At 54.0% G+C, this 26192-nt stretch overlaps 1 protein-coding gene across 10 annotated transcripts; it reads right to left on the reverse strand.

The window, feature by feature from the left end:
- Positions 1-1726: 1726 nt before the first annotated feature.
- On the reverse strand, positions 1727-24006 carry MAP7D1 (MAP7 domain containing 1). 10 transcript variants are annotated; one of them, XR_005215437.1, is made up of 18 exons: positions 23667-24006; positions 11497-11850; positions 11277-11345; positions 10533-10696; positions 9626-9740; positions 8074-8184; positions 6634-7007; positions 6389-6534; positions 5561-5889; positions 5061-5238; positions 4828-4966; positions 4599-4703; positions 4297-4350; positions 4056-4098; positions 3871-3961; positions 3555-3748; positions 3248-3367; positions 1727-1983 (listed from the first exon to the last, which is right to left on the reverse strand). XR_005215437.1 is itself a non-coding variant. In XM_037827725.1 (18 exons), the coding sequence occupies exons 1-18, from the start codon at positions 23710-23712 to the stop codon at positions 3357-3359; spliced, it is 2361 nt and encodes a 786-aa protein (XP_037683653.1). In that variant the 5' UTR covers positions 23713-24006; the 3' UTR covers positions 1727-3356. The 10 variants fall into 10 exon arrangements, 9 of the variants coding, with proteins under 9 accessions (XP_037683653.1, XP_037683649.1, XP_037683648.1 ...); XM_037827725.1 differs by having other exon boundaries at positions 1727-3367; positions 5061-5172; positions 6634-6788; positions 6885-7007; XM_037827721.1 differs by having other exon boundaries at positions 1727-3367; positions 4056-4095; positions 6634-6788; ... (1 more) ...; positions 11497-11841; positions 23667-24004.
- Between the last annotated feature and the right edge of the window lie 2186 nt (positions 24007-26192).

Genomic DNA, 26192 nt, shown 5'->3' on the forward strand with positions numbered 1-26192 from the left:
CTTGGTTTGTGGTGCGTTGTTGGGGCAGCCCTAGGAAATGATGACAAACATTATTTAATGACTGTCTATTTCTTCCGGTAGACTGTAAGTTCCATGTCAATTTTTGCTCACTTGAAAATCTTCAGCCCCTTGCTCAGTGCCCAGCACAAGGGTGCTCAATAAATGTTCCTTGAATGAATAAGTAAATATATGCTGCACACGTCTCTCCATCTCTCCCCCAAGCCTAAACCTCTATCATCTTTTGTCTCTGGACATTGGCAATCACTTCTTCATGGTCTCCCAGTTTACACTCAAGTCCCTACCCATCAGCTTTCTACCCAACAGCCAGAGTGAGCTAACAGAAAAAACAATCTGATCATGTCACCCTTACCTCTTGTTTAATAGCCTTCAATGGCTTCCCATGGCCCTTGGAATAAAATCCAAGCTCCTGACCACAGCCTTACAAGGCCTTGCTTGGTCTGGCTCACCTCATGCCAAGCTCCACCTCCCCAGAGGACCTTTCTTAATTCAACAAATATTGAGTGCTGTTATGTACCAGGCTCTGGGAATTCAGTGGTGAGCAAAAACAGACTCACTGTCATGGGACTTTCAGTACCCCAGATCCTCAAGCATGCTTCCTTCCCTGCAGGGCCTTTGCACGTGCTTTCTCCCCCCTGCCTGGAAAGTGCTTCCCCCCAGCCCTCCCTTGCTCTACCTTCCTGACTTTGCAGTCAATACCTACTCAGTCATCCTATCTCAGTTTACACACAATTTCTTCAGGGACATCTTATCTTACTCCCAACCTAGGTCGAGTCCTCCTATTATATGCTCCTATTGTTTCCTATTTTTCACTTTCATGGCACTTAGCACATTTTGTATTTTTACATTTGTTTCTATGGTTATTTGATTAATGCCCTTCCCCATCAGGAAGCTCCAGGAATGCTTGGCACCACGTCTGCTGTTTGCCTACCATTGTTTCCCTCTGGTGCTTAGCTGGTGCTGAGTACATGTGAGGGGCTCCACCACAGTTTACTGAATGAATAAATGAATGACTAAATGATTTCCCCACAAGAGTTCAGGGAGTACTCCCCTTTGGGGAAATATTGACACCTCTACCTCACGCTGCCCACCTCCCCAGTCCTACCTGCTCTCCCCACTGTTCACGATGCCCCAGCAACGCTAATCCCAGCTCCTCCTCTGGGGCTTCCTACATACTGACCCTTCCAACTGCTTTTTCCCCTATAGTTGGCTCCGCTTCACCCTTCAAGTCAAGTTTAAAAGTTTAAATGTTACTTCTTCAGGGCACATCTCCCTGTGTATAATCTCCCCTTTATTGCCCATCCTTTCATCTAGTTCATTTCTTTTGTTGTAGCGCACAAGTTGGAAATTATACATATAAATTAATTATCTGTGCCTCTATGAGTTAGAATGCATTGGGCTACAGGTAATAGAAAAGCCAACTCACAGTGGCTTAAACTATAAGGAAAGTTATCTCAGGTCATCACAATTCCAGAGGTAGGACTGGTTGTAGGGTTGCCTGATTCAGCAGCTCAGTGATGTTCTCAAGGACCCAGGATCTCCCCATCTCTCTGCTCTGCCATCACTGGTGTTGGTTTGGTCCTCGGGTTGGTGAGCAGGATGGATGCAGCAATTCCAGGCATTACATGAAACCTCCTATTGTATAAGCAGGGTTTTCTCATTAGGTGTATTACTTACCCATTGCTGTATAATAAATTATCATGACTTAGCCATTTAAAACAACATTTATTATCTCACAGTTTCTCTCGGTTAGAAACCAGGAGAGGCTTAGCTGGTTGGTTCTGGCTCAGTCTTTCATGAGGTTGCAGCCAAACTGTCGGCCAGGGCTGAAGTCATCTGAAGGCTTGACTGGGGCTGGAGGATCTGCTTCCAAGCTTACGCTTGTGGCTGTTGGCAGGAGGTCCCAGTTCCTTGCTCCTGTGGGCCTCCCCTAAGGCTGCTCACAAACATAACAGCTCTCTTCCTCTAGGGTGAGTGATCCAAGAGCAAGAAAGCAAGCAAGATGAGTGTCTAACCTTGGAAGTGAAACACCATCACTTCTGCTTTATTCTACTGGTGACTTGCCCCATCCCTGGTACATTGTGGGAGGGCACCACACAAGGATGTGAATGCCAGGATGCAGGGACATTTGAGATCATCTTGGAGGCTGCCTACCACATTGAGTCCTTTTCCAAAGTTAGGAACCCTTTCACAGAAGCCTTTGGGAAGGGTCTGTTCATGTCTATTGGCTGGAATTGTGTTATGTGTGAATGCCTAAACTCATGAGACATTTGGGACCATCACTTTTTGGCTCTTTACAATTATGATTCACCCCTGGGGCTGGGATCCACCTCTGCTGAAGCATAGGGTGGCATCTAGGAGGAAGATGGCCACTTGAACAAAATCAGGATTCTTTGTAGACGGAAGAAGAAGAGATGCAGATGGATGTTGAGAGGGCAACCCATAATGTCTATGACACATACCTGCTAGCCTGTAAACTCCCTGAGGATCAAGGCTACAGCTTTTCCTACAACTGCATCCCCAGAACATTGCTCACTACCAGTACAGAAGACATAATATTTGTTGGATAAATATATGAATGAATTCAACACTAACCTGGAAGACCATAGGGCAGGGAGTCTAAGACTGGTACCACTGGGTGAGGACAGACCACCCTTTCCCCAGGCCCTAGGCTCCTTAAATTCTCCTTAGAACTCAAGAGGCCACCTGCTCTCACCCCCACTGCCAGCCCCAAGGATAGACAGGACTGGCAGAATTATTCTCACTTTATTTCTGGAGAAGTTTGATCAGATGCAATAACACTGATTCCAGGCAAGGGAGGGGGCATGGGTGCCCCTGAAGCAACCAGTATCCTGTGGCCCAAGATGCACCCCCATCCCCAGACCTGGGATCCCCCTCAGTTACAGTTAAATAAAGAGAGGAAGATCCCCCCAAGGAGCCTTGTGGGGAGGGTGTACCTCCTGCACCTACCCCCCTCCACTCAGAGGCATCTGAGCAAAAGCTATTTACAGTATTCACATCCACTGTACCCCACCAAACCAAAGCAAATACTACAGGTGGCCCTTCCTCAAATGAGGAGGCCAGAGAGGCTGTGAGTGTATGTGTGTGTATTGGGGAAGGGGGTTGTCCATGCGTGTGAGCACACATGTGCACTGGGGGGAGGGTCTGGCTCCGGCCAAAGAGACATCAGTCTATAAGGTGCGGATTAAAAACAACAGAGAAGACCCACCCCCAGGGGCCCAGTCCACTTCAGCTTTATTCGGTCTCTTTCTCTTCCAGACACCCTGGTGGATGATGCAGAGGAGCCCTCATAGCTGTTCTGGATCCATGGTAACCCTTTAAAGGACTTCTGGGGAAAAAAAGGAGAGGGACACAATCAGGGCAAACCATGCTTCCAAGGCCCAGATAGTTGGGGGTCTTCGGGTTGGAGTTGGGAGGGGAGCTCTGGCAGAGTTAAAAGAGAGGGCCAGGCTGGGGAGTGCAGGGAAGGTTATTGCAGAGGGATGGACGTGGGTCCAGGAATCAGGGCTCCCCACCTGTGACCTGCGGGGGCTGCACCACGGCTTTCTTGAGGAAGGCTTCTGCCTCTGCGAACGGCAAGAGTGCCTCTGGTGTTCGGCCCAGACTCTTGTCCCCGGGGGGCCCCTTGGGGGAAAAGCCATTTTCTTGGTGCGTTGGGAGAGGCTGAAGGCCATTCACCAGGGACCCCTGTGACTCCTTGCTTGGCATGCTGTGGATGGAGGGAACAATGCTCAGTAACATCGGGAACATCCCAGTAAAGCCCGGGCCACCCCGCAGCTCCAGCTTGACCCTGCCTCCCTGCTCAGGGTCCCTGGGATTGGGAGCTGATACCTCCACTGAGGCTCCTGGGGGCCCAGCTCCTCTTTCTGCACAGCCTCTTTCTGAAGCCCCGAGGGCGGAGCCTCCACGGCTTTCACAGGGTCTATCATAGACAAGGGAGGGTGATCAGCCAAGGACTGGTGAGGCGGGTGAGGTCTGAGGATGGGGATGGGGGTGAGGAAGGACAAGGGCTTTACCTGGGCTGGAATTGTCCTTTGCCTCCTTTCTGTCCTGCTTCTGCTTTGAAGGAAGAAGAGCAGTTAAGACTCAAAGCATACCTGGACCCACCCCACTAAGATACTGAATTCCTCTCTCTCAGCCCAGGCTGTGAGCTGCCTCCTCACAGCCTCCTCTTTCTTGACCCTGGATGCCCTTTCCCCAGGCTCCTTTCCTCACACACACCCTCACTCCCTGCACTGCCCCTCAGGGGATCCTGACCTCGGTCTCAGCAGCTTCTGACTTCCGAGTCCGCTTCATGATCTCCTCCAGACGCTGTATTTGGAAATCCCATACCAGTTAGGCTCAAGCCCCGCTCTAATCCTAAACTTCCCACCAGCCCAGTCCCTGTGGTCTCAGGGCCCTCAAAGTTCAAACCAACGCCTTCCAGGCCAGGACCTAGAAGCTGCCCAGCTTCTTCTGGTCCCACCGCCTAAGGAACCCAAGGCAGGGCCCACTCCCCACCAAGCCCCGCCCACGGCGGGTCTAGGACCGCCCCTACTCTCAGCGGCCACTTTCCACACCTTTCTACGCTCCTGCCGCTCCTGCACCTCCCGCTGGAAGTGCATTTCCCGCTCCAGCCGCTGCCGCTCCGCTTCTTCCCGGGACCGAGCTTCTGCCTCCTCTTTCTGCCAAGACCGGGTGAATGTTGGGCAGCTGGGCTGCAGCCTACCCTCCCGGCCGCCTCCCGGCCCGCCACCAGGAGGCGCCCGCGCCCACGCCGGTCCCGCCCACCGGCCCGCTGCGGGGCACCTGCTTCTGCAGCCGCTCCTGCTCCTCCTGCTCGGCCTGCGCCTTCTCTCGGGCCTCCTGCTCCTCCCGCCTCCGGGCCTCCGCCTCCCACTCAGCCCGGGCCTCGGCCTCCCGTGCCAGCTGCTCCTCTCTCATTCGCCTGCGGCACAGACAAAACTTGGGGCTTGGTCCTGCGCTGCTTCTCCACCAGCCTCCCCTAAGGGACTCCCCTCAGTCCCTGAGGGCGCACTCACTTGTCCCTTTCGGCCTGCAGCCTTCGTTCCTGCTCTTCGCGCTCCCGCTGCTCGCGGGCCTGGCGCCGCTTCTCAGCCAGGAGCCGAGTGGCTTCCTCTCGGTCTGTCGTGCCTGCCATGGGTTTGCTAGAGGTCACCGGGGGAGCAGGGGCTGGGGGTGAGATTAGGACAGCAGTACCTGGAGGAGGAACGAGGGCCAGGATTCAGCACCCAGCAGCTCAGGCACTTCCACCACCCCTGCGTGTCCTCCCTCATGCTTCTTGGAGCTCAGGGTGACCCACTTACCCAATTCCTGCCATCATTTCATGGTGGTGAGGTCCTTATCTCTGGCCTGTGTTCTGGGCCTGGACCTGCTTGAGGGCAGGTGCTCCTCCTTCTGTCTCCCAACACCCAGGCCCCAGGCAATTCTGGTGGCCCCCAGCCCTGACCACCTCCCCCACCCAGGTAAAGCTGGCTTCTCTGGCCCCGCCCACTTCTTCGTCCCCTCTCTTCATGCCCACCTGCAGGGGTCTCCACTGTGGGCTGCTCCTTCTGGGGCTCAGCTGGTGTGGGTGAGGGCACAGGCGAGGGGGCTGGTGAGGCTGGGGCTGCTGGCTCCTTCTCATCACTGGCCCTGCCCTTGGTCTGGTTCTTGTCCTCAGGCCCTGACGCGTTGGGGCTCTCCTTTGTCTCATCCTTCCTCCGAACCCGCCCCTTGGGTGATGCAGTGGTGCCTCGGGGGGACGGTGGTTTGGGGGGCAGAGTGTGGCCTGGGCTGGGGCTGGGACACGGAGAGGCAGGCCTGTGCCAGGATGTGGAGGGAGAGGACGGCCGGGCCTTGGCTTTGGGACTGAGAGAAAAGGGAAGGGTTAGATCTTGAGGACAGAGTGCCCGTCCCTCTCCCTGAACATGTCGACCCGCCTTGGCTAGGTCAGCACCGCCACCTTATGCATGCTGAAACAACCACATTATTTCCTTTTAGAGCATATAGCCCAGTATATAATTACATATTCATATGTGAGATTCTTTGATGAATGCGTTGACTTCCCAACAGCAGGTAAGAGCAAGCACTGGGCCTGGTTTGGCTCACCAAGTGTCTCCAGCGTTCAGAACACTGAATGGCATGGCCATTCATTCCTTCTTTCGGAGGTATTTGTTGATACTTCCCATGTATGTGACAGGCACTGTTCTGGGTGCTGGGATACGTCAGTGATCAAAACAAGGGAAAAAATTGCCCTCAAGGAGCCTTCAAGCGAGAGGAGAGTGCCGAACAAATATTGTGAATGAATGGCCTGGTGACGTCATGGCCCCTCCCCCGCCTTGCGCCCCGCCCCGCCGCCTCTGCCCACCTGAGCTCCGAGGCCGCGCCCGTCGACAGGCGAGGGCGCGGGGAGGCGGGTAGCGACTGGCGCTTCTTGAGGCTGCGCTCCCGGGCCAGGGCGCTCTTCTCCTTCTCGTTTTCCCGGTCCTTGTCCTTCTTCTCCTTTTTCTGCACCTGGAAGGGCGGGTGGATGAGGATCCGGGTGAGCGAGGGAAGAGCTGAGGTCGGCGGCGCCCGGTCCCCACCCTGCGCCGGTGAGCGGCGGCCACTCACCGGCGAGGCCTCGGGCCGGCGGCGGGCCAGGGCGGGGCTGCCCCCAGCGCTGGGCTTGCGGCGCTCGGCGGGGACACAGCGGTGCGCGCTCCGCGGGGCGCTGCACGGCGGTGTCAGGGGGCTGGCGGAGGCCGAGCGCGGGCACACGGGCACGGCTGTGGAGGCAGAAGAGCGGTCGGGATGCGGCCCAGAAGCAAGGCTGGCCCCTGCCGCGCCCCTCGTGGAAGGGCTCCCAGGGCCACGGTCCCTACCCTGCTCCCGGCCGTTGCGGGGCAGAGTGACTGCGCTGCGACTCCGTGCCAGGAAGGAGAGGGTGGGCGTCATCAGGCGGTCTACGATGCTGCTCTCCCATGCGCTCAGCTGCAAGCTCCTATCTGGAGGGACAAGGCCAGGTGAAGCTGGTCACCGCAAAGGGCCGCATAGAAGCAGGCAGAGGCATAGGGGGATGGCCAGGTACAGTCCCCATGCTAAGCTCAAGGGTTCTCACCCAGGAGGACGCACCCTCCAATAACACGGGGGCCACACTTGTCCCTGTGCCCCTGGGACTGGACTGCTACTGCAGACCCAACTGCCCACCCCCATGTCCCATTGTAGGGCCCTGCCTTCCTACTCTAGGGGGCTAGTCTGGGGGTACATGCCCCCATGGATTTGGGACAGTGAGGGTCCTTGTGTTCCTCTCATTCAGGAAGGGCTCAGCTTTTAGAAGTCCTGTGCCAGGGAGAGGCTGTTTGGGGGCCTGGTTGCCCTCAGCTGCTAGATTATTTTTAAGCCTCAGTCAGGTGGGGTTGGGACAGCAGCTGATTTAGTTGCTAGACAACAGAACAACCAAATAAAAGCTAGAGGAGCTTATAAATAACTCCAACCACAGCCCCTTCACATGGTGAGCACCAGGGCATGGTGGGAGTTGCAGGGGCCATGCCATCCTGGTAGGCCACAGCTCTGGAGCCAGCCAAGACCATGGCTGGGGCTCTGATGGCAGAAAGGGCAGGGTTGTGTGGGCCCTCCAGGGTACAGCCTGAGCGGGATTCTCCCACCCCCCATCCCCTGCCCACAGCACCCAGTCTGGCACTCCCAGGCAAGGCACCTGCCTAAGTTTGGCCCAGGCCAGCTGGCTGTGGTTGGAGATGAGGCTGCCTATCCATTCCCACCTTCAGCCCCCACCTCCAGCTTGCTCTTGAGGCCTCTGCCAGTTTCTCTGCCTGTGGGGACATTGCCCTTTGTCTCTGTTCTCCTCCCCTGCAGGGCGCAGCTCTGTCCTCAGAGTCCAGACCCAAATGCCGGCTCCCCCAAGGGGCACAGTGCCCCAAGTGTGGTAGAGTGGAGGTGGAGACCTGGAGCATATGAGGGTCCCAGGGGCCTAGGGTTCTGGCTAAGCTCTGGAGGAGGCTTGGTGGGAGCTACAAGGGGCTCTGGAGTGGGGAGAGCTGGACCTTCTCTTACTTCTACTGGGGGAGTTCCAGAGCGTGGCAGAGGACTTTGAGAGCCGCTTGTTGATTATAGAGTCCACGTGTTTGGGCAGGTTTACTGCCGACACGGAGCACCTGCTCCCACCTGGAGGGGAAAAGACACGGCATTAGGGCCGGGCCAGACAGGAGCCAGGGGGGGCACTGAGGCCTTCCATGCAGGATGCTCTTCGGGCAGGATGAGAGAGGAAGGAGTGGGCAGGCTAGGAGGGGGTGGGGGTAGGTAGGAGCAGACTTAGCCCTGGGAAGGGGGTGGGGAGGTAGGTGACCAGAGATAACCCGGGTTGGGGGAGCCGACAGAGAAGGAACAGAGGGAGATGGAGGAAAACTAGAGAAACTACAGCCTTCCTGGCCAGAGAAAGCCATTTCCTAGAGCTGGGGGCGCTGTGACCATCCACCCCAGCCACCCAGCATTGATACTTGCTGACACTGCCCAGCCAAGGCACTATGGCTACAACACCCACGTACTCGGACAAATGCAGAGATGTTCCTAAACAGAAGAGCCCACAGGCATAAGTCACTCGCACAAACAGATATTCATAGAGACGCACAAAGACAAATACAGGCAGATGCAGGCATAGACACTTGAGCATGCACATGTGTGCAGACATGCACAGACCTAGAAACACAAACAATGATAGTGTGCCAGACCTAGAGACACACACAGGCACAACCCCCCCGGAAGCACCCCAACTATTACATTTGTGACAGCTACGACAGCTGCCATTTGTTGGTTGCTTGCCATGTGCTGGACACCACACGGGCTATCTTGCTTGATCTTCTCAAACATCTACCTACAACCTCGCAGACAGGTAGTATGTTTATCCCCATTGTACAGATGAAGAAAGGGAGACAAGAAGTTAAATGACTCATCTGAGGTCACATAGTGAAAGTCAGAGCTGAAATCCTAACACAGTTCTGTCTGATTCAGGGGACCCCACCGAGGTAGACAAAGGTACGTACACGCCAAGGCCAACACACACTAAGGCACACAACACAGATCCATGAGCACCTACGCTGACAGATATACAGCTGGACATACTGAACCCTGCCATCCTGCCATTACATAAAGACATCCGAACACCATGACACATACAGACCAGCAAAGCATCAGACCAAAATCCATGATGGCCCTATGTGAAGAAAACCCAGAGGCAAAAATCGACTTTCCAAGGTATGCACATGAGGGGTGACAGTTTTCTATAAATACTGAGTGCCACCAGGACATTAAAGTCCTCTTTTATGTATTATCCACTGAAAATAATTGACAGGAGCAAAAAAGGCTAATTCTACATTGATAGGGGCTAAAAGAACAAAACAAAATGAAGAGACCCCACCTCTGACATGCTAGTAGACATCGCTGGGAAGGCACAATTTAGGTTACAGACCATTCTAGGAGACAGAATTCACATAAAACAAGGCACTACCTGCTACAGGGAGCCCCCAGCTTTTTATACTGAGCTGCTCCCTTCCCCCACTTCAGCCTCACCCACCCACCCACAAGCCCCATGGCCCCTCCATCCACTCACTAGTCTTATGTCCTGGTGAGTTGTGGTGCAGGGCCCCTGCCCAGGACCAGCGCTGCTGCCGGATTTCAGTCCATGTCTTCTTCACGGACCGCTGGATGGCTGCTTCATAGCGCTCCTGGTGGTAAAAGGGAAAGGAGAGAGGTCTGGGTTCAGAATCATTTGTCATACATGAAGAAAGGCCTCTGTCCCTCCAGTGACATTGCCCCACCCCCAGAAGCTTTTCCTGACTCATTGCAGGTAACTAAGGTTATTGAATCCTTGTTATGATTAGGGACCATTGGCAACAGATCCCTTTCCACTTGTTCTTGGGAAGCTTTTCACTGTTCTTGAGTCACTTCCTGGGTGAATGAGCTGTCTCTCTGAGGACAGGGTGGGACTCCCCTGGGTCTGGGGCCCCTGGGCAGGGCCATGTGGCTCTGGCACTGAGGATCCTGATGTTGAGGCTGTTTTCCCCTTGGCCTGGGGCCCCTGAAGCAGGCGTTGGACCTATGTTTTCCCTTGGGCAAGCCCCGGCCACCTTTTCCTCCATTTCCTCACCAATGCTCCAGTGAGGGCTCTAGCTATGTCATGGAGCAAGTCATGCTCACACAGATACATATATGCATGCATACAAACACAGGCCCCCAGGGGCATGCACCCAACTACACATATGGACAGTACACATGGTTACAGGTATCCACACCCACAGTGCAGAACCAAACATGTACACCGTGGCACAGATCCCCACATACTGCACACACACAGACACAAGTAAAGATGTGAACCCAGATATAACCACATACACACAGATGACGCAGAGGCATGCATGCACATATAAGGACACACTTAGCCAGGATACAAGTGTGTGGACCCACATATACACAGATGCATGCATGCATGCCCAGTTCAGAAACTGGCATGAACGCACCTTGTTTTTCTCTAGCTTCTGTCGCTGCCGCTCCTCCAGGGCTGCTCGGCGTTGCTCAGCTTTAAGCCGCTGCTCCTCCAGCCGCCGCCGGCGCTCCTGGAGCTGTTTCTCCCGCAGCATCTTGGCCTTCTCTTCCTTCTCCAGCCACACAGCCTTCTTGGCCGCTGTTGGGAAAGGAGCCCCCGGGAGAGAGCGGGGTGAGGGGTTCTGCAGTGGGCCCTGCCAAGCGTATCTCCTCCAAATGACCTTCCCATTACCCCAGCTCTGGGTGGGTCTTTCTCCTGCCTGCTTAAGGGGAACCTTCCCTCTCAAGCTTCTCCTCAAATCAGAGGGCTTCCTGAAAGCAGGCGCAGGCCTCAGAATGGAGGCCTATTTCTCCCCCATTGGCCTCATGGACTCTGAGTGCTGAAGGAGAAATAAGTTATTTAGTGCAAGATCCCGTCTGATTTGGGGGCCTGCTGGGCCCCGACTAAGAGCGTGGGATCTGGAGTGAGACATGACTTTTATGACTCTGAATCTCAGCTACTCTGCTGATTTCATCTGTCTGAGACTCTGTTTCCTCATCTGCAAATGTTGGTAATACTTCACAAGGCTGTCGAGAGGATGAAATGAGATGGTGCATGCATTGCTCTGAGCACAAGGCACATAATTTAAGTGTTCTAGAGGTGCCTGCTGTTATTAATAGGATGTTGATGGTGATGTTGACAATAATGAAGATGATGAAGCTGCTTTCCAAACACTCACCCAGGTACTTGGCTCGCTCTTCTCGCCGCTCTTTGGCCAGCTTGTGCCTTTCTCCTGCCTTTTTCGCATCTTAGCAAGCAAGGGGAATAAGAACAGAATTAGTCAGCCTCGGGCCCTCCCCTCCTCTCCTTTTTCCTCTCCCCATCTCTTTCCCCATCTCCTCCAGGGCCAAGGGACCAAGGACATTGGGCCCAGAACTGAGGGCATCCATCACACACACCTTGTTTGGTGGGAGGGCTGTCAGAGGTTGGCACTGCTGTTGGGGATGGCTGGCTGCTCCTTCGAGGAGGCCTGGTATCCCGTGGGCCCGTGGCTGGCGGGGTGGGGTCCCTGCTCTTCACTTCTGAGGAAGGGGTCTCCTCCTGTGGGGGAGCTGGTGTAGGCCCCACCTGCCCTGGGGGGCTCGCTGGTTCCACTAAGAGCTGCTTAGGGCTCGCAGGGTTCTTCATGGCAGGGGGGGTATCCGGGGGAGTGTCAGGGACCAGGGCTGACATCGGTGGTGGCGGTGGAAAGGGGTCACCTTCTGGAGAAGGTCTTGGCTCTGCGGGGATCCTGGCTGCCATAGCTGGAAGACCAACACGGGAGAGGAGAGAGGGTCAGATAGTATGTCTGTGCAATCAGTTCAACACACAGATCACCTCCCTCATCCAACTGACTTATTTTTCATGCATGCATGCATATTGAGTTCTTTCTATGTGCCAGACTCTGTTCCAGATGCTGATCATATATATAATGGTAAGAAAACAGCTGTGTTCTCTGCCTTTGTGGATCCCACCCTCCAGCAGGGCAGATGGACAAATAGCCAGGCAATTACAGGTTAATCTACCTTTGGGGGTGCTTCCTGGAAAAGTGACAACTGGGATGAAATCTGAAGGGTGAACTGGAGTTGGCAAAACAAGGAGAGACATGAGGGTTTCTAGCAAAGAGAGAAGCATGTGCAAATGTCCTGGAGAAGAAGGGAACAGGGTGCACTGGAAGAACTGAGAAAAAGTTTGTAACAATTATTAACGCACCAAATGGTAATGATTTGTTTTGGTGTCTGCCTTCCTTATCTCTCTGCTTCATTGCTGAGTCACAGTGTCCACCTAGCCCAGGGCCTGGTGCACAGAGGGTGCCGGTGCAAGGGGGCACTCGGAACCAATCAAGAGGAAGGACATAAGCCTGGGCCCAAGTGAGGTGCCCATGTTGCTAAAATCCCCAGTGTGGGGGCAACCAGCTATGTCTACTTTGTAACCGTTTTTTTTTTTAAATATCTACCACTCCATATTTCTTCTCTTAAAACATAAATATTCCAGGGACCCTGGAAAAGACACCAAAGTGCCAAGTAAGGAAGACACATAATTTGATAGGTACACGTATACATGTGTGTGTACACACATGTGCACATGTACACTGCGGGAGAGCTGAAAGGCTTTGGAGTCAGCCAGATAAAGGCCCCAATTCTAATTTCACTGAGAAAGGAAGGGAGGGCCCACTTCCCCAGCAGATAACCTTGGGCAAGGCAAGCAACCTCTCCAAGCCTCAGTTTTCCTATCTGTAAAATGGGGATTATAAGCCCAAGGTAGTAGAGGTGTCAGTACAGTGCATGACATGATTCATATGCCAGGAGGCACCTCTCTCCCTTTTCCTGTGGGTCTTATGAAGCTGCCAGGTCTCCCAAAGGGAAGCCTCTGCCTCTTGAGCCCTGTTGCCATCTGCTGCTACTCTCTGTGTACTGAGGAAATGGTGGGGGCACAGCCACTGACCCAAGCTTAGGGAGCAGGGCTGGGGTACATGGGAAGGTGAATCTAAGGAAGCATTTTTTGCTCTCACTGGGCACCTCCACCATGCTGGGTCCTCTGCTCTGGGAACTCCGGCCCCCTCAGGAGGTGGTGACACCTCTGCAGGTGGGTGACAGCATGTGGGGGGGGGGGTGGTGGGTAGAGGCACACCTAAGGAACTGCCTTTGGGATACCTGGCACCTTCTTCAGGGATGCAGTGGAGTCTTGTGGTTGAGTTTGGGCTCTGAAGTCAGGCTGAGTATGAATTTTGGCTTCCCTACTAATTACCTGTGTGACCTTAGGCTAGTTACAGACCCTCTCTGTGCCATAGTTCCTCATCTATAAAATGTGGATAAAATAATACCTACCTCACAGGATTGTGATGACTGTTAGTTATAACAATAACCATTAACATTTATATAATTATTGAGAGCTTTCTCTGTTCAAAGCATGTATTAACTTGTTTACCCCTCACTGACAATATTTATGAAGGAAGCACTATAACTATCCTTCAGACAGGAAGGATAAGGAAAGTAAAGCAAAAAGAAGTTAAGTGATTGGAGGTCACTCAGCTGGTAAGTTGGAGGGGTCTGCTTTTCATGCGCTTACCCATTCCACCCTCTTGCCTCTGGTTAAGGCAGAAAGTGAGGTAATTCATGTTTTGCAATGAAATTACCTGAGGATCACGCTAATTTCCCCTCATTCTTTCCCTTTTAGCTTCCTGGGCTCTAGGCAAGAGCCCCACCAAGGCCCTGTCTCCCCAACGGCCCCTCCAAATCTGCCAGACACTAATCCCCATGACAGTCCACCCAGCTCTCCCCATACCAGCTCAAGACAGCTGCCTGGTCACTGCCAGTCTATTTCCCAGCCAGCTGCAAACTACTTTTCCAACTCCAATGGGCAATAAAACTAACTACTGGCAACCATTTCACGTGTGCCCACTCTGTGCCAGGAGCTGAACTAAGCCCTCATATCCCTATCCTGCAACCTCATAACAATGTTGAGAGACAGAGATTCTTATGCTCATTATACAGAGGAGGCAGTTGAGGCTCACCCTGATAAGTGATTTACCCAGGGTCCCAGAACCAGCTTGTGGTGGAGCCAGGATTTGAACCCAGGACTGTATGGGCCAAAGCCTGGGTGTGTAAGTACCAAGCTTGAAGTCTGAGGGTGAGGCCTGTTTATCCCCGTTCTCCTAGCACCCATGCATGCTTCAGGTGTCGCAAGGAAAACTGGTAGGCGGGTAGTTGTGTACACCTAAGCAAATCACACCCACCAGGCAAGATAGTGAATCCCCAACTAGGTCCCAATTATCCATCTGATGGAAGCCCGGGTGGAGGGAGGAGGCCTGGGAGGGACCTGCACCTGGGCATCAGATGCAGCAGAGTGGAAAGGTCATAGGCTTTACAGTCAGGCATGCCTGAGTGGGGTTCCTGGCTCTGCTCTGGGACCTCGGTCATGCCTTTTACCTATCCGAGCCTATCCGAGCCTCAGTTTCTTCACCGAGATCTTGTGACAGACAGCAAGTAGGTGCATCATCTCTGGCACCTGGCAGGGAGGGGCTCCATAAGTGGCAGCTGCCCTGAAGAATCTGTCTACTTCTTCCCATCTCTGCCACAAGAACCCACTTTGGTCAGGCCTTTGCTTCCACCGCACTATGAAACTGCTCTTCTCAAGGTCAACAGTGACCTCCACCTTGTTAAATCCGGTAGCCATTTTGCAGAACTCACCGTGACCTATCAGCAGCATTTGACACAGGTGATCCCTCCATGGCCCTTGAAACACTTTCTTCTCTAGGCTTTAAAGACTTACACGCTTCCCTGGTTTTACTTCTACCTGGCTGGCTGAACTTCTCAGTCCTCTCTGAGGTCCCTCCTTAACTTCCTGACGTCTTAACGCTGGCGTGCCCCAGGGCTCAGGCCAAGACCTCATCTCTTTTCTGTCCACACGTACTCCCTGGGTGATCTCATCTGGACTCACAGCTTTAAATACCATCACTTTGCTGATGACAACCAAATTTATGTCTCCAACCCCGACCTCTCCCTTGAGTTCCAGTTTCATTCGTGCAACTCCCTACATAACACCCCTGGGGTGTCTAAGTGACATCCCAAGTTTAATGCATCCAAAACTGAGCTCCTGATCCCCATACCTGCTTCTCCCTCCATTTTCTCATCTCAGTTCACAGCAACACCATCCTTCCGATTTCTTAGGTCAAAAGCCTTGGAGTCATTTCAGACTCTTCTTATCCTATACCCCATATCTAATCTCTCAGCAAATCCTTTTGTCTCCTTGATTAAATGTATCCAAATCTGATCATTTCTCACTAGCTCCACTTTTACCACCTTGGTCCGAGCTACCATCACCTCTTGTAAAAGACCCTCTGCTCCTGTTGTGTGTTCCCAATGTTTGCCTTTTACCCACATCGCAGCCAGAGTGATTCTGTTTGAAAAGAAATCAGATCATGTCACTCCTCTGTCAAAATCCTTCGAGGACTCCCCATCATGCAGGGAGGAAAAACCAGTCATCACTGGCCTACCAGGCCCCAGAGAATCCTTCCTCTCCAGCCTGTCACCTCTCCTGCCTTATCTCCTCCTCTCTCCCTTTGCTCAGTCTCCTCAGCCACACTGTCCTCCTCACTGTTCCTTAAACATGGCAGGCATGCTCCAGCTTCAGGCAAGCTTTGCGCTTGCTATTCCCTCTGGGGAGAATTCTCTGCCCCCAAATTCTCCTGTTCTTAACTCGAATGTCACTTCTCACTGAAGCCTTCCCTGACCCCCTATTTAAAATGACAAACTGCACCTGAACTCCCCCTCCCCTTTCCAACTATACCTTTTTCTTTTCAACTCTCTTTTTCTCTACAAGCGTTCTCACCATTCTAACACTGCCTCCCACCACTAGAGTATAATCTCCATGAGGGCACAGGTTGTTGTCTATGTTGTTAGCTGCTGTATTTCTAGAGCCGACAGAGGCTGGCATGGGGGCATTCCATAGCTATTTGTTGAATGAATAAATGAATGAACTCCACCCTGGCAGATACCATCATCCTCTCTCTTACCTGGATGACTGCAAAGTCCTCCCACTGCTCTCCCTGCACCCATCCCCACTCGGCTCTCCACTGAGCAGCCAGAGTAATCTTTCCCAAATGCACATCTGATCATGCTGCTTCCTACTACTCGAAACCTGTTAGTGGCTTCTCACTGCTCTGAAGATAAAGACAAAACCCTTGCACCCAACCTAGAAGTTTAGCATAGTCTGGCCCTGCTGTCCCCCTTCCCCACGTGAATCTTCTCTCTGACCCTGCTCTGCACCTGCTTTCTGCACTCCAGTCACACGGACCTTTTAATTCCAATAACCATCCATGTTCCCTCCTGCCACGGGGCCTTTGCACATGCTCTTTGCCTCTTTTCCTAGTTAACTCTGACTCACCCTTCTGATCTTAGCTCAGTCATCACTTCCGCAGGTAACCCTTTCCTGGCTTCTCTGACCAGGATGAATCTGGCTTCATGTGCCTCTTGTTTGGAGCACTGTCACAGGTACAATTTTAAACTTAAACTTAAACTTTTAAAGTTTCAATTTAAACTTTCTTGTGTGGTTCTTTCTTTATTGCCAGCCCCTAAGAGGGCTGCACCATGCCTGTTTTGCTCACTACTGTATCATCAGCCAAGTACATGGAGACAATCAGGAAATGCAGTTGAATGAAAATAAAGCACTATAATATGGTAAACCTGAGGCCACCTGCCCACATGGGAGATTTTTTTTACTCTAATGAAGAGTAGGTCCATGTGACAATTTATTGCACAGGGATAAACACTTGAAGGGAAGCATAACAACCACATCTCAGTAAGTCTGTGCACCTTCCTGGACTAAGTCCCTAAGAAGTTAATAAAAATAATAATGAGTATTTACTCTAGTAGCTCAACCAGAAAAATTTCTCAAGAGGCAGACAGGACATTTGGAACTCCTTTTCTGACCTGGTGGACTATTGACCCTGAATACAAATATTTTCCTCTGAATCAGGCCAAACCTGATGAAATGTTACTGGGACAGTGGTATGTATCTGGAACAAATTATATCAAGCTGAATTAATTTCTTTATTAATTATCTATATGGCATGGTTAACCGTTTTTAATTTTTTCCCATTTCCAATCATCAGATGAGATTTTCTGCCACTCAGTTTTAGTCTATGTTATTTTTGGTCTATGTCAGATTGTGCAGTTTTAGCCACTTTCAGTTTTACATTGTTACGTTGGTATCTACCAGAAGTATTTGTTAAGAATTGGATAAGAGACAGATAGTTTGTATTTACTTCTTGGCACAAAGAGCACTGGCAGGGCAAAGGTGCAGGAGCTGGTTGCAAGGTAGGGTCAAAAAGTCCTGTCTTCCCAAGAGCCCCAAAAGGGGTTTGGAAAGGATGTGCCTGGGATCTGCAGAAAGATCAGGGCCAAGTTCCTTGGAGGGACTGCCACATGTCTCAGGCTGCTAGCGTCCCTTCTCCACCCACTGGGAGCTGGCAGTCCTTTCCTCTCCGTTCCATCCTCTCCCTGCCCCAACAACTCCTACGGGGCCAAATATTCCTCTCACAACACTGATAACTGAGTTTTTAGCGTTTCTGTTTGCTTGCCATCCACCCCATCCCCCATTAGTGTGAGAGCTCATCACAAGAAAGGACTGGGTCTTCATCATTTTTGCAGCCTCAGGGACTTAGAGAGGGCCTGCCTGGCACAGAGGAGTTCTTTCTGTTAATGAATGCCTGGATGGTTGGATGGATGGATGGGTGGGTGGGTGGATGGTTGGATGAGTGGGTGGATGGATGGGTGGAGGGGTGGATGGATGGATGGGTGGATGGGGGTTCTTTGAACAGTTATAGTCAGACCCCCAAGCTGTTCCAGAGTCTAGCCTTTCTAGATCCTAAATGTCTTGATCATATCAGTCAGTCCTGAGACCCTGCCAGGCCCTAAGCCCAGTAAGGGAAACAAACTAATCTACTGAGGCCCTACCATTTAGGAGGCACTTTCCTTTATCTCATTTAATTCTTTAAAGCAACTCTAAAGAGAAAGTACTCTGATGGCTTCCATTTCCCAGGTGAGAGAACTATTACTCAGGTTAAGTGAATTGCTCACATCAATGTCAGAGTTAGGAAGTGAACCCAGGTCTATCTGATGACAAAGCCCTTATGTCACGCTTTTTCTGGTAGGCGGTCACATCACCCCTCCCTGAGGCTCCTGCCTGTTTTCTGAAAAAGGAAGTGATTTGGTGGCTCCCCCCAGTGGGGGTTCCCCCCACAACGGTGAAGGGTGTAGGTGGGGCAGGGAGGCCATGAGCTCAGAGTGCAGGAATGCAGGGAAGGCAGGCTCCTGCCCGGGCTGGCCACCAGGAGGCAGGAAGTGAGGCACCTGGGCAGGCAGGGGAGCGAGCCGCCCACTTCTCAGGGGCAGAGCAAGAGAGTGCTCAGGGGAGAGTTGGGGAGGGGTGGGGAGTGTGCACAGGCAGCACCCCTGGGTGGGGAGCATGGGGGACACGGAGGCATGCTGCAGAGAGAGGAAACAGAACAGGGCTCAGCACCTCAGGAAGTAATGCTGGGCCAGACAAACGAAGCCAGGAAGGCAGATGGATGGGCAGGGACACCCAGAGAGATGGACGTGTACACACACTAGAGAGGGAGACACCCAGACAATGTAGACAGAGCCCGCACAATGGCGAGAGACAAGACATTCTTTATGTCTTCCTCTCTTTCTCACACAGGAAACAGACCTAATGGAATTCAGAATCAGAGGGCAACACAGAACTACACACACACACATACCCGCACATGGAGTCAAGCACCCACCCCGAGGCACAGATGAAGCCACAGAGACACATGGAGACACAATGTCCCCAGGATATTTACACAGCCTCTTTCAGGCCACTGCTGCCCTGTGCCTTTTAGGCTTTCCTTGACCTGGGCCCAGGGAAAATCTGATTACCAACAGCAACTAATGCTTGTGTCAGGCACAGGTATAAACACTTGAAAAGCATGAGTTCATTTAATCTTCACCACAATCAAATGAGGTAGATATCGTAACCACAATCAAATGAGGTAGATATCGTAACCCAGTTTACAAATGAGGAAATGTTGGGGGAAATTAAGATACTTGCCTAAGCCATATGGCTGGTGAGTAGCAGGCTGGGGGTTGGACCCCAATCATTGTAACAGAGCCTGTATCCTCACCCTACTGCCTGATGGGGGCAGCTTCTTGGGGATACCCTCCTTCTGGAGAGGTCTGGGCTGGGATAATGGGGAGCAGGCAGGAAGGGCAAACCCCAGGGGGCAGGGGGATGCTTGATTGTGGGGCTAGGACAGAGGCAACCGTGAGGGGGCAGCATCACTCCCGGCCTGGATGGGGCTGAGCTCTCTCCAAGAAGGAATGCACCAGGAGTGGGGCAGCCTGTTCCAGGCAGCCCTCAGAACCTGGACAGCCAGGCATCGGGGCCAGATCACCGGCCTGGGTGGGTGGTAAAGCTGGGAACCCAGCAGATACTGCAGATCTGAAAGAGCACTCTGGCCGGGCTGGCGGCCATTGTTCCCGGCCTCCAATCAGGAGCACCCACTTCCTGTTATTTTAGGCGGCAGGAAATGACCCCATCCGGCAGCCTGGGCCCCACCACGTCCCTCCCTCAGCCCCAGCAGGGCTGCCCAGGCTGGGCCCAGATGCTGAGAGCAGAGGGCTGGTGATGGCCCACTGGCTGGACTGTCACCACTGCCTAGGACAAAGGCCTCCTTCCAGTCTGACTGAGACTCTGGCCTAGCAGGGCTCTGGGGGTCCCAGCTGGCTCCACCTCTGCCAGAGAAGAGATCCTAGAGTCCCACAAGATGCCCACAGAACACCAGTCATGAAAGAGAAGGCCAGACCCTGTCACCAGCCTACTTGGCAATCGAGAACTCAGCAGAGGCCAATGTCCAGGGGCAGAATAGCATAGCGGTTTGGTGCACAGGCTTTGGAGTCAGATGGACCTGGGCTCAGATCCTGCCTCTGCCAATTTCTACTTGTGTGACCTTGGGTAAGTGGCTTTGCATCTCTGATGAGCCTCATCTGTACAATGGGGATAATAATAGTTATGGCATTGAGTGAGGAACAAATGAGATACTGCATGCACTATGTTTAGCATTGTGCCCAGCACAGAGAAGGCCTGTAATAAAGGGGAGGTGATAAAGGGGAGTAGGGGATAATTAAATGGGAGATCATTTGGTCCACCAAGGAGTCTACGCTTGGCCCAAGTCTCCTCTACAGCCTGGTGAGGAGTGCTACGCCAGCAACACTGTCCTCTCTGCTCCCCTCAGGGCAGTGCTGCAGCTGAGAGGTGATGCAGGAACACTGAAGGCTGTGCCCGGGGTGCCAGGCAGAGCTACCACAGGCCAACAAAGCTGTATTATCTTGCCTAGCTAGATGGCTCCCTCACTGGCCCCAAAGCCCAGTGGGGACCCAAGTCCATGTGGCCTGAGACTTGCCGCAAAAGCCTCAAGTGTTACCCGCCTAGTCTGGGCCTTGCTTTCAGTCCCTTCCCCCCTCCCTTAGCCTGGTCCCACCAATTTCTAGTGTCCATCATGGGGGAGGGGGAGTCAAGCTGGCCAAATGCCCCTTCTCATTTGCATACGCATGGCTGCACATTAGGGGCTCATTAGAGACCTCATTACTGGGCTCACCAGCTCAAGGATCCCCTACCCCCACCCCAAGTTGTAGGCAGGAGATGCCAGCCAGGCTGGCCACAGCCTTTTGTGTCAATCTCACCAAACCTCAAATGCTTCCTTCTCTGTGAAGCCCTCCAGAGCCCCCTGCTCCGACAGGTATCACCATTGTATCTCTAGACTGCAGTGTTTTGCACCTCTGCCTCCACCACTGGTCTAAGAGCTCCCCAAAGTCACTGGGCTGGGCACATGATGGGGCAGCAGCTTAGGTGTAATGGCTGTCTGGGTACACTCCTCTTGGATCTTCTCTTCTACTCTGGCTGTGCCACTGTTCCCCAGATACACCCTGGTCTGTCTGGATACACCCTGGTCTGTCTGGAACTCCCTTCCTCCCTCCCCTCTGCCTCACATTTGCCTCCTGAAATTCTAATTATCCACCTCCTCTTCAGATCTCCAAAGGAATTAAACATAATAATTCATGTTGTTTTAAAAACAACATTTAAAAACAACAAAACCAATCAACTAGTCAGCATTTATTGAGTACTAACTACATGCCAGGGCCTGGGCTAAGTGTTTTATGCATTCATCTAATCTAATGATTCAAGGTCTCTGTGAGAAAATTTCTACCATTACTCTCAGTTTATACATGGGAAAACTTAAGACTTAGGTTCAACAACTTACTTGAAGTCACACAGTAATAAATTAGGTCTGCACTCTTAACCAAATGGACTTCCAGTTCCCACCCCCACCTCCCATGCTCCAGCCCAGTCTCCTGGCATCAGTTCCAGGGAGCACAATAATGGTAAGAACATTTTATTGTGGGTGTCTGAGTGCCCTCACCTTAACACTGCTGGGCTGATTACACCGCCCCCATTTTCCAGGGCCAGAAACTGCCCGGGATTTCCACCAGGTCTTTGGACCCAAAAAGGGACACCACACTCAGCCCCCTCCTCCATGCTGCCTCCCCTTAATGCTCAGTGTGCAAAAGGGAATGCAAAAGAGGTCAGGGATCGTGTCATGTGCACTCAGAATCTCAGCCCCAGCCTCAAACTCTCCCAAGGCATATGCTGTGGACATGCCAGGTGCTCGTGGCTTGTTGAATTAACTCTACTCCCAGGAAGCTCTTGCTTTGTAGGGGACCCTGTCCCCTTCAAGTTTTCTGTGTAAGGACCAGCCGCCATCCCTATCCAGGTTCTCACATAACTCCATCTAGACACCCTTGTATAAAAGAGTCTTCCCAATCCAGGACGTTGTATGCAGTCACCACCCCCATCCAGGCCTCCCAGCAACCCCCACCCCATGCTCATATTCAATCCAGGCATCTCACCCAAGTGCCCTAACTGTGAACCACTGCCCACTCAGATCCCTCTTATATGGCCCAGTTGCCATTCCCATTGCGGTCCCAACGTACACAGCAGTGCCAGGGACCCTCAGGGGCAGAAGGCCAGTCAGCAGGTAGACCTAGGCTGGGTCTCCCTGGGTGTCCCCTCTCCGGCTCAGCAGAGCCAAGAGAGAAACAGGCGTCCTTATTTCCAGTACAGCCTACAAACCTGCCAACCACACCAGCCTGGTGGCATCCTCCCCTCCACATTCTCCCAGCTCCCACGCCCACCAGGTCCCCTCGAAGCACCCATGCTAGCAAGAGGAGGAGCCCACCCACAGCCAAGCGGCCCCACCTTATTCTGGGTTCTCCGCACCCACAGACACTGTTTCATCCTAGCCCATGCCCCAGGGGGCAGGGAGGTGACAGGATTAGGCTCCAGGACTCCATGGGGGTGTGGGGATAGGGCCACCTCCCCCTGAGTCAGTGGGAACAAAACTCGGGTCTTCAGTAATTGTGCTCTTCCCTCCCCTTCCAGGAAGAGGAAAAAAGAGAAATCGCCTCCCTCCAACACCAGGCAGGCCCAACCAGAAACCTGTCCCCACCCCCTCATCAGCTGCTCCCAGAGACGAATGGGATTTGCAGAAGTCCTGGGCCCCGGTGGTTAGTGGGAGGGAGGGGGGAAGGGTGCTTTGGTGGTCTGGGGCCTGGAGAGTGTGTGTATGAAGGGGGGAAAGTGGCCAAAGCGCCAGCCTGGAGAAGGATGAGGCAGGTCCCAGGAGTGTGGCCTTGAGCCTTCACCTCATTCCCCAGGGAGAGACTCAGGCCCAGAGAGGCTGCGAAGGAGGGAGGGCAGAATAAGCAGATTTACTTCTGTCCACCTCCTCCCCAAATCGGGCTGGGTGGGCTCCGGAGCAGGCCAGGCTGCAGGGAGGCGACCCACTCCCCAGCTCCCGCCCTCGCCCCTAACAATGCCGCCTCCCCCGCCCCCTCCCCCTTGCCTTTATCCGGCGGGTTTCTCGGCCGCCTCCGCCAGAGACCTCCCCCTCCGCTCCGCTCCCCTCCCCTCGCGGCCGGCGGGCAGCAGCAACAGGCCCTTTGCGCGGCAGCTGGAGGGGTGGGGTGAAAGCGACGTATGGGTCAGGGCCTGGGCGTGGGGGACGCCCGAGTCCAGGCTTCGGTATGCAGGGCGCCAGGCCCGAGACTCTGGACCCCCGAGACACACATCCAGGCTGGGGTCACAAGTGCCCACCGGGCATGGGGATGAGGACACAAGCCTCAGCTCAGTGGAAGAGGACTCAGGGCCTGGGGTGGAGCAGGAAGGGGTGGGGGTGGGGAAGTCAAGACAGCACTGGGCTGGGGCGGGAGGGTCACCCCGACAACTCTAGAGCCGGGTTCCCGCGGATCCCGCCGCGTAGGGCGTCCCGGCGTCCCGGCGCCCCCGGTGGGGGAGGGCGCAGCTGTCAGAAGATGCGTCGGCGGCTGGGAATCGCGGTCGCCACAGCAGCCTTTATTTTTAAACTTCAAAGTGGTCAGAGGGCGCGGCGGGAGAGGGGTCCCCGCCCAGAGTGCCGGCCCCATCCTCGGCCTCTCCTGCGGCCCCTCGACCTCCCCACCCCTCTTCCTCTGCGTGACTCCCGGGATACCTGGGGGTGCGCCGGGGCTTGGCTCTGCATCCGGGCCGCTCTCCATGGCTGCAGCGTCACTGGGGGTCTCGGGGTCTCAGCGATGACGGCAGCGGCCGCCCGCGGCCAGGAAGGCGGTCCCGCGGCGCATCATGCCCGTCCCAGCCCGGCTGGCAAGGACTCGGAGGCGGGGACGCGCTGAGGAAGGCCGCGGCTGGAGCGGCTGGGGTCCTGCAACGCTCGGAGTCGCCGTCCGCCTAGTGTCCGTCGGCTCAGGCCGCGATCTCGCTCCTCGCCCGGCGCCGGCCCAGTCCCGGCCGCGACCCAGCCCTATTGTACAGCCCGGGCTGGGCCTCGCCTCGCCGCTGGAGCGTACCAAGTGCGGCGCGGGGAGGACCGCCCCCTCAGGCCTCAGGGACTAGGCCGCCGTGCGTCCGCCCCGCCCGCGCTGCCCCCACCCTGGAGCTCACGGCCTCGAACCTCGGCAAGCCCCCTCTGCGACCGCGGAGAAGGGGGCACCACGGCTGAGGGAGGATGCCCGTTGAGCTGCCTCCCCCTGCCATCGGGCGTTGGTATGCGCCGCAGCGCGAGAAGACTATGTAGGGAGCGCTCGGGTGACTCACCCGCCGCTGGGACTGGGGGGAGGCGTGGGGGAGCCGGCTTGAGAGTCCCCGATCCCACTCTGCAGCCTGGGAGCTCTGGGGCCGCGGGAGCAACTAATAGTCTGAATTGTCTCCCAAACCCACCTGAAACACAATCGGCCCCGGAGACGTCGTGGGGCATGAAGGAGGGTCATACGGAGACCCCCCCTCCCCCAAAGGCTACGCTTTCTCTCTGCCAGTGATGGCTGGGGTGGGGAGCAGGGATGGGGGCGTTGTTGCTGCCCATCCCCCAGCCTCCTATGGTTGGTGTCTTCACTGCTCCTCTGGGGTAATTACAGCCCTCCACTGCTGCTTCACCCAGGTCTTTAATCTTCTGGGCTCTTCCTGGCTCCCCAGTGGGTGGTCCTGGCCCTGTTCCTCCCCCACCCCCATGGGAAGACCCCTCCAATCTCCTCAGAAGCACATTCTCCCCCGCAGCTTGTGTTGGATGGAGTGAGCCTCTCCTGACTCCCCAAAGTAGCCCTGTCTCCGAACCTCCTGGTGTGGATCCCCCAATACCCTTATGGGTGCCAGCTGAGGTGAGGGCCTTTAGCCAAGTTAGGCCCAGCCTGGGGCAGAGAGGGGGGAGCTTGCTGGGAAGGTGGATCGATGACGGTGCTGCAGGATTGACTGAGGGGAGGAAGGAGGAGGCACAGCTGGGCCTGCCCACCCCTGGCCCTGCCCTTGTCCTGACCTCCAGAAGAGCAGTTCCCTATTCCTCCATTGGCCAAAATTACGCCCAGTGAGATGCTCTTTGCCCACTCTCCTTTTGCCCCAGCATCTCTTTTGAGCAGAGGGCAGCCTTTTGGAAGGGGAGGGTAGCGAACAAAATGGTCTGGGTCTCAGACAACCTGGGGGCAGCCAGTCCTGGGAAATGTGAACAGCTGGGGGCCTGAGCCCTTCTGAGAGGGCCTAGGAAGAGAACAGTGCCTTTCCAAAACAGTAGGAAAGGATGGCAGTGGAAGGCCTGCAACTGTAGCCCGTAATCTTCAACTGTGACAACTTTTCTGAAACCCTATTTGCTCACCTATAATTTCAGGAAAATAAAGTGCTATGAAGAATCATGGAGTCTTTCCAAGGATTAAATAATGCAGTGCAAATGAAGTGCTTAGCCTTCTTAAATGAACTGCCCAATAAAGAAGCATGATGATGACAGCTCTGATGATGAGGGGGCTTCGGGAGGTAAAAGTGGATTAGGATGCAGAGCAGGTCTTCCATCTCTGTTGCTAGCCACCCCATCTGCAGGGCAAAGGGAACATGTAGATGATGGAGTTGATGATTGCCTAGCTCAGGACTGGAGGAAGGGGCAGCAGTCATATGTGAGATCAGAGGTCTCTGGAACCTGCATCTTCCAGAGCTGAACAGGCCCAACCTGGGCCAGGCAGTGCTGAGACTGAGGAGGATTTAGGAACAAAACCTGAGAGGAAGACAGCCCTCTGGGATGGTTCTTCCTCCACTCCTCACCCCCTGGTCTTGAAGGATGGGTAGGTAGGCAGAGGTTACTTCAGGGACAAAGACTACAGATGGGAATAGTGAGAGTCCCATGTTGCCTAGAGCTCAAGAATAGTGGAGGGGGAAACTGTAGCTAAAGACGAGACAATAGGCCACGGATGGCCTATATGGATCTTGAGTGCCAGTTGACTTGGAAATGTAAGATCACAGGTTGCCGTTGAAGATTCTCCAATAGGGGAAGGGTCAACAGGGCTTTGGAATTGTCTAATTACCTGGGATTGACTTTGGGGACCTCGCTGACAAACGGTGATGTGGAATATTGTTCTAACTCAGTAGTTCTCAACCAGGGGCAATTTTGTGCTCCAGGGTTCATCTGGTAATGTCTAGAGACAACTGGAAGTGCTACTGGCATTTAGTGAGTAGAGGCCAGGGGTACCACTAACCATGGTACAAT

This window comes from Choloepus didactylus, chromosome 2, assembly GCF_015220235.1.
Source record: "Choloepus didactylus isolate mChoDid1 chromosome 2, mChoDid1.pri, whole genome shotgun sequence".
NCBI lineage: Eukaryota > Metazoa > Chordata > Mammalia > Pilosa > Megalonychidae > Choloepus > Choloepus didactylus.